The sequence below is a fragment of the Saprolegnia parasitica genome (assembly GCF_000151545.1).
Source record: "Saprolegnia parasitica CBS 223.65 unplaced genomic scaffold supercont2.76, whole genome shotgun sequence".
In the NCBI taxonomy this organism is placed as follows: domain Eukaryota; phylum Oomycota; class Saprolegniomycetes; order Saprolegniales; family Saprolegniaceae; genus Saprolegnia; species Saprolegnia parasitica.
The window spans coordinates 49554-57351 of record NW_012156470.1 but is presented as its reverse complement, the minus strand read 5'-3'; the positions used below and the strand labels follow the sequence as shown (position 1 = coordinate 57351).

Here is a 7798-nt window from a genome sequence, read left to right as displayed (position 1 = left end):
CGATTCCTCAAAAGAGACACGAACATTAGAAAAATCGTCCATACCTTGCTAGGCGTGTCACGCGCTGGTGGCTGGCCTCTCTTGGGCGTCATCGGTCAGGTTGTCATCTATTATATTAATAGCACTAAGCGAAAGCTTATATGCACCGTTGCGGGTACCGGTAGCTGACACACCTTGCACATCCCGTGTTCACCGTCGCGTCCACTGCCGCGTTCATTGCCGCGTTCATTGCCGCGTATTGCTCCTCCATGCCTATGCTGCAGCTGCTTCTCGCCTCGCGCGCAAATTTGGATCTGCCCGCAATTTGTTGCGATACATCCGGAAAGGACAATTTTGGCCAATGGGGTCGCGTAATATGCTTCGCGTTTCGTGCATACCGTATACGCTATATCTCGAATCCTATCAGCTCATCATGTTAGCTCATAGTACCCCTGGTACGGTCATGGCTCGCGCTATGGCAGCTCTTTATGCGAGTTGGTGGATTCGTGCCGAGAGCTGTCGTGAGGTCCTCGAGAGCATCGTCGACAGTGAAGCGAACCGGCAACAAGTCGCTTTGCAGCCGGCAACTCCTTTTGTCCAAGATCGGTATAAGTTCTGATTTTAGTCAATAGGATTGGAGATGTGGCGTATCTACACGAAACGCGAAGATTATTGGTTAATCTAAAATCATCCTATCCGGATTTTCTTGTCAAACCATGGCAGTTCCAAATTTGCGGCCGAGGCAGTAGCAGAAACATCGAAGCGATGGACGCGATTAAGACGGGGTCAAGGACGGGACGATACCCTAAGTACGCCACTACCCACATGGATGCGTGTTCATGCTTCGCCCAAGATGACTACGTGGTCCATGTGGGTAGTGGTGTACTTTGGGCATCGTCCCGTCCTTGACCTCGTCCTTGACCTCATCCTTGACCTCGTCCTTGACTTCGATGTTTCTGCTGTACCAATGCCGACTGCATTCCAATGTGTACACAAAAATGGACCATTTTACTATGAGGTATTCTACATGGCATGAACTCGTCGGCTTACTATTGATCAAGGTGCTGGCTACCGATCCAGCCACCGCCAACCTCGCCTCCGTGTCCATTTACACCACTCCCACGTACGAGTCTCTCGTGCCTTCTGTTGCCGGGCTCTGGGCTGTGCGGGTCCATGACGAAGGCTGAGCAGTGCTAGTTTTTAAGACGGAGTCGGCTGCTTCCATGTCCGCGCGGTCGTTCTGTCGAAAGAACGACGTCGGCGTTCGCTGTTGTTATGGCTTCCGCGCGACGAGTTTGTCTTTTATCCAGGCATGGCAAAAGGATTGCCGAACCATGCTTTGGCGACAAAAGTTCTCGCCGCAGATCTTGGAGGAGGTCGCAGACGAGGATGCGTAAGAACGCACGGGGAATGTGATGGCTGAAACGCCATCGGGCGGTCGTGCCAAGTACAACGTTGCTATTTGCAACCCAGCTTGCGTGCGGATGGCTCGCGCGCATTCCACAACCATGTCCATATCCTGATGCTGCATCGTACAATCGCGCTGTCGGAGGCCAGTCCACACCTCCAATGCTCTTCGTTCCAGCGATAGAACCGGTGGAGGCCCATGTGCGGCTCTCTACGGGCCGCACACTGGTACCAGCATAGAGATAGTCCTCTCAAGCAATACATGTGGCGACAAGTAGTACCCGGTGAGAAACCGTGCCGTTGCCCCTGCGTCGCCACAGAGCTTTGCCACAGAGGACCCACGTTACATGCATCCGTTGCTGCGATCGACGGCATGAAAATCATATATCGCTATGTACGTCATGGAAGCCTGCAATGGAGCTACCGAGAGCGATCGATAGGTAGCGCTGTTACATATGTAGTAGTACGGATCCGTGTTGCACCGCTGTGGTCGACGGCGAGGCTTCCATACTGGGCAGCATCGAGCCACGGGCCATGGCATCGATGCGGCGATACTGCTTACTTGTTGCGTGTGCTCACCAGTAATATTCTCGTTGTTCAAAATGGAGCGTGCGCTGGGTATCTCAGCTAATCACACACACTACGTCCAAGGTGTACTAGCTTTGGGTATGGCCTGGATACCAAGTCCCGCTAGGATCGCCGCGGCATTACTGGTGATAGGCGAAGATCCACCGCTGCGGTCAGTGATTGGCGGCCAAAAGGTCGTTGCGTGGCAGCGTTGCAGGCTTCTCTACCGCACGGCATCCGACACTGCCAGACGTCACTGTATTTCAGCCAACTGGAGAACGCGCCTCATTTATGCCATCGCCTCGGTCTTCTTACCACAGCACCCGTCGAGTATACCGGCGCGCGGTTCCATCGTCCATGTAGAGCACTTGAATGCTCTTGAAACACGCAAGCTCGTTGGTCGCTCCTGATCCGTGCGTTTGGCGTACATTCAGCCCCAATAGAGGCGAGTCTGCCATCGAACCGATAGAGTGCGTGGCCGCACGAGGTGATAGAAACCCGTTGTGAAGCCGGCGAGGTCTGACCACAGCCTCCACATCGAGTCATTGACATCGAGTAACCGGTAAAAACGATATTTTTGAGCAACTGGTGTCGGTTCGCGCGGCTTTTACAGGCAGCGAGTGCACAAATAGCTCGTTTAATTCGCATACGGTGCACACCATGTGACGAACGGTAGTATGCAGCGCTCAGCGCACGCTGTGCTGGTGGTGGGAGTGCACGAGGCCTCTGCCAGGCCTTGATCACTTGATCTACTGTGCGTGCTCATTACCCAATCTTCTCGTGTCTCGTCGAGCCAAACCCAACTGTCGTAATGGTGTCTGTCAAAGCAATCTTTCTCGGTATCACCCTCCTCGCCATGGCTCGCGAGGCCCAAGCCCAAGACGGCACTGAGTCGATTGCTGTGTATGGATCGGATGACTTCGACTCGTACGCCTACGGCTACCCGACAGAGGCGCCTGAGACGCCTTCCCCTTCAACCCAACGACCAACGCGCACCCCGAAGCCGACGACGCCCAAGCCGACGCGCACCCCAAAGACCACGACGCCCAAGCCGACGCGCACCCCGAAGCCCACGACGCCCAAGTCGACGCCTTCCACGACAACGCCGTGCCCGAGCTCTACTACTAGCAAGCCGTTGACGACGGCTCCCACTGCTACTACTGTCGCGCCGAAGCCTGCTGCAACCACTGTGGCGCCGACTCCCGCAGCTACCACCGTCGCACCTACGCCGGCGGCCACCACCATCGCGCCGACGCCTGCTGCAACCACTGTCGCGCCGACTCCCGCTGCAACCACTGTCGCGCCGACGCCTGCTGCGACCACCGTCGCGCCGACTCCCGCTGCTACCACCGTCGCGCCGACGCCGGCCCCGACTACGCCGTGCCCGAGCTCTACTACTAGCAAGCCGTTCACGACGGCTCCCACTGCTACTACTGTCGCGCCCACGCCGGCGGCCACCACTGTCGCTCCTACACCGGCGGCCACCGGGCACGACCACCAAGGCGCCGACGACAACGACGCCCACATCAACAACTAAGACGCCGACGACGACGATGCCCACATCGACCACCAAGGCGCCGACGACGACACCGTGCACCACCACCAAGGCGCCGACGACGACGACGCCCGCTTCGACCACCAAGGCGCCGACGACGACGATGCCCACATCGACCACCAAAGCGCCGACGTCGACGACACCGTGCACCACCACCAAGGCGCCGACGACGCCGTGCCCTAGCACTACCTCGAAATCGCCTTCGACAACGACGCCATTGTCGACGACGCCGTACCCGACGACCTTGTCCCTGACAAAGACATCTTTGCCGACGCCGTGCAAAACTACTACAACCCCCTGCCCCACGAGTTTCAAGCCGGCCTCAACGTCCACAATCCCAAACACGTGGTCGCCCTCTGTCACTCCGTACAAAACCACTACAACCCCGTCGATGCGCCCTACGACGGCTCCGTGCAAGTAATTCATAATGTGCATTACATGGTATATTGTCTCAAATCATCGAGTTTCTTCCAAGATGAACATCGCAATGAGCTGTGTGGGCGCTGCAATCGACGCGAAATCGGCGCTTTGCGCCAATTCAGTTGGATCTGCCACCGCTTAGAGCACACTATGGAAGTATTCTCCAGGTACATGGACAAAAAGCTGGCCGGCCACAAACGCCATCTCATCGTCCGGGACCTCGATGGCTCGCCGTCGAACGTCGTCGACGACCTACATACGATTGTCGTAACTTGCTCTCTGCGAATCGTCGTACCTGCGTATCGTCGAGCGAGAGAACTCTTCGGTGCAAACCAACGAGACGTCGCGTAATGTCTTGTATCGCTTCCACTGTGTCGTCCTCGGCGGTCGCGTGGTCCTTGACCCACGCCCATGCGGCCGTCAAATACTCGATCGCCCGGTACGTGTCGTCGACAGCCGACGCGCACTCGCCGAGGAGCCGAAGCGACGCGACGACGTTGGTCGATGCTTCCACGCACAGCGCGGGAGCGCAGTCGTGTACGTCGGTTGCAGCGCCCGCGTCGACAAGAGCAGCTGCGCCGTCGCGAGGCAGCAGTCGGCACGGCTCGTCACCAAGGAGCTCAGCGCCGGCGTCTCGTCCAGGCGCAAGCACTCTTCGTAGAGACTCGGAGCTTCGTCGGGTGCTCCGACTTGATCGACGAGCCACGCCTGCGTGCGTTGCTCCTCGACGAATAGCGCGCTTTTGCGGCCAAACGTCTCCTTGAGAACGCCCAGGCAGGCGTCGCACCACACGTCGCGCGCGGCCATGTAGATGTCGACGAGGAAGACATGCGTCGGACCGAGATGCCACGATGCGATGGCCACGGCTCGCTCGACGAGGTGCCCGATGCGCTCGACGTCGCCTTTGGCATGTGCGAGCGTCCTCGCGACGGTGTGCGCTTTGGCGAGGTGCGCGTGCCAGCGCCGCAGTGGCAAACGAGTCAGCGTCGCCAAGGTGCGACGTCCGCGCCGAGAGCTCAGCGGCACACACAAGGAAGTGGCACCGCTGCACCCGGTTGTGGTCCGTCGGGTGGGCCTCCTCGAGCGCAAGTGCGAGTTTGACGTAGGCCACCGCGTCCGACAAGTGACCAGCACCGACGGCGTCGTCCGTGGACGCAATCAACCGTGTGCTTTCGGTCGTCGTCCGGAGAACCATCGACGTCGATGCGTCAAGCCCGACGATATGGTGTGCTCGGAACGGACCGGGGGCATCCCCGGCGCTCGCAATGCGTTGCAGTGCCACGTTGACACCGAGGTGTTTTCCCAGCGCAAAGAGCACCTGCGGCAAGTGCAGATCGTTGCGCGTCCGCGCCGTGTGCAAACCAAATTTGAGTCGCAGCGTTGGATGCAACTCATTGTCGAGAAAGGCGATGCGCCGCCACCGCAGACCAGATTGACGAGCGTCAAAATGACCGATCGTGATGCCGGTGCGCCGCGGAGCATGCCGCGAAGTAGCACCTTGGTCGTTCGCGCCACCATTTCAGTGAGAAGAAGTCGACGGATATGGCGTAGCGAGCTCGTATTGTACGCGTCGATCGAGCCGTGCCAGTGATTGTACAGGTTGTCATGTAAGGCCACTAGAACTGTCTCATACAGGCATAATATGCGTCGACAGAAGAAAGGATATCAAGTCGAGGAGCGCGCGCAGCTTGACGCTTTCACTCTTACCCATGCCTCGACCATCGACATAAAGGCTTCAAGGCATCGACGTCGGGTGCCTTGGCAAAGGCGGAGCGGGCGGCGGCACAGCGCTGGTCAGTGTGCGTCGTTGGCGCTGTCGATGGCGGGTGCATGCTAGCTTTGGAGAGCGCTGTCAATACGTTTCTCAAAAGTTTGCGTCGACGTACGTGGATGGCCGCGACCCATTCGACGAGGTCGCGCTCGGAAGCACAGCCAAACGTCCGCGACTTCTCCTATGCACCAGCATCACCGACCGCGGAATGTAGCGTCGACCAAGTGTACCGTGTGCTTGTCGACGAGCTGGAAGCAGTGCTTTCGCTGCGAGCGCTTCTGCCCTGACATATGAGAAGACGATGCACATTGCGCGATAGCCGTGTACCTCGATGGGCGCCAAGACCGCGACGAGCGTATGCGCGTGGAGCAAGAGCCTTGCTGCTGCAGAGGCCATGGAGTGAGAAGTCTCCGGCGTCGGCCACCTAGGCACATGACCCGTCGACCTCGTCGGGTACCAGCGCAGCGACCCACTTGTCGCGCCACTTGGTCGAGAACGTTGACCGAGCGCTACCTCCAACGTGAGCGCATGCTGCATGGTCGTCGGTCTACCTTGGAGAGCTTTCCCAACTTCATCGCGTCGTTTCGGAATGGACGATCTTCCAGCACCGGTGCGGTTGTACCCGTCAAACCGGTTAATGAATCCGGCTAGCCCAGGCCTGATAAATTTCGTCATTTCACGAAATTTAGCTAATTAATTTAGTCCTTTTCCATATCAAATCATCAAAATGACGAAATTTATCGGGCCTGGGCTAGCCAGCGCACAAGATTGCATTAGAATATTAATCGCTCTTAATTGGTCCACGCCCCTTCGAAGGATCGTAGGGTCGGTGTCATTTTAGCGCTTGCATTTCAATCTCGAGACCAGTTGTATCGACTTTTACACCTACAACAGGTCCCGTGCGGGGTGAGCTGGTAGGAACTTTTGAATCCGAAGCGTTGTTTCCCGGTATTTGCGACGACGGCGCGTTGGCCTAGACAAAAGTCAACGCGCGACCTTCGCTGCGCTGCGGTGCGCAGACTTTTCCGGGCCAACGCGCCGTCGTCGCTTGCTGCAGTCCTTGCGCGGTTTCACATTCGCACCTAATCGGAAAGTTGCGTAAATTTCAGTCAAGTGCGCTGTCGAACTTAATCCAAATTGTTTTACTTTAATCAAGTATAACGTCCGGCGATGTAACAGCACTTAACAGGAATCTCCCATTCGCACTTAACAGGACACATTTGGCGCAATATGATTGGCTGAGACCAATTAAACGCAGTTTCATTGGTTAAAATGGCTTTATATATAGCCAATGGGTTGGCCGGATTGAGACACGACACGCCGAATTAATCCCCTGGGATGCTGGTACACCACGTAAACGTTCCTACCAGGAATATTTGCAGCGTCTATTGCTACTGCGACACTCAAATATAGGCTTCGATACATCATGCGCCACCTCTAAATCTGGCTGCCGGCATGCAACTCGGTCGACAGTGCCAGTTTCATCTGGCTGCACCAATGCCGACTGCATTTCAATGTGTACACAAAAAGTGGTCCATTTTACTATGAGATATTGTACATGGCATGAACTCGTTGGCCTACTATTGATCAACGTGCTGGCAACCGATCCAGCCACCGCCAACCTCGCCTCCGTGTCCATTTACACCACTCCCACGTACGAGTCTCTCGTGGTGTCATTTTAGCGCTTGCATTTCAATCTCGAGACCAGTTGTATCGACTTTTACACCTACAATATTTGCAGCGTCTATTGCTACTGCGACACTCAAATATAGGCTTCGTCGTGGTGCGATTATTGCGTATGTCGCTGAGCAATTCCTTCAAGGGCGAATTGAGCCTGCCGTACGGGTTGACGGTGCTGGTCGTTGCGCGACCATCGGCTTGAATCATGTCTCGGTCTATCGATGTCTGGCGGTGGCGCCTCGCGGAGTGAAGCTCCCATTGTATCCAGATCTTTCAGAGCGAAAGATCTTGATGGGGATGGCGCCATGTGATGACGTTGTCGTCTCGATTGCATGGCAGCATCCGGATTCAATCCGCCAATCATCGATCACCTGGCATGCATCTCGGCCAATCACATGCGATTGGTGCCACTGATACCC

The 7798-nt window shown here is 56.7% G+C and overlaps 2 protein-coding genes across 2 annotated transcripts; one reads left to right on the top strand and one right to left on the bottom strand.

Moving 5' to 3' along the window:
* Positions 1–2574: 2574 nt before the first annotated feature.
* Positions 2575–3987, top strand: SPRG_10987 (hypothetical protein; the record flags this gene model as incomplete). The annotated part of the gene is made up of 5 exons (XM_012351199.1): positions 2575–3060; positions 3128–3333; positions 3492–3640; positions 3692–3925; positions 3973–3987. Exons 1-5 carry the CDS (start codon positions 2765–2767, stop codon positions 3985–3987), a joined length of 900 nt encoding a protein of 299 aa, XP_012206589.1. The 5' UTR covers positions 2575–2764.
* Positions 3988–4066: 79 nt separating this feature from the next.
* SPRG_10986 (hypothetical protein) lies at positions 4067–5123 on the bottom strand (the record flags this gene model as incomplete). Its single annotated transcript, XM_012351198.1, has 4 exons — positions 4067–4180; positions 4224–4501; positions 4531–4850; positions 4906–5123. 4 exons carry the CDS (start codon positions 5121–5123, stop codon positions 4067–4069), a joined length of 930 nt encoding a protein of 309 aa, XP_012206588.1.
* Positions 5124–7798: the final 2675 nt, after the last annotated feature.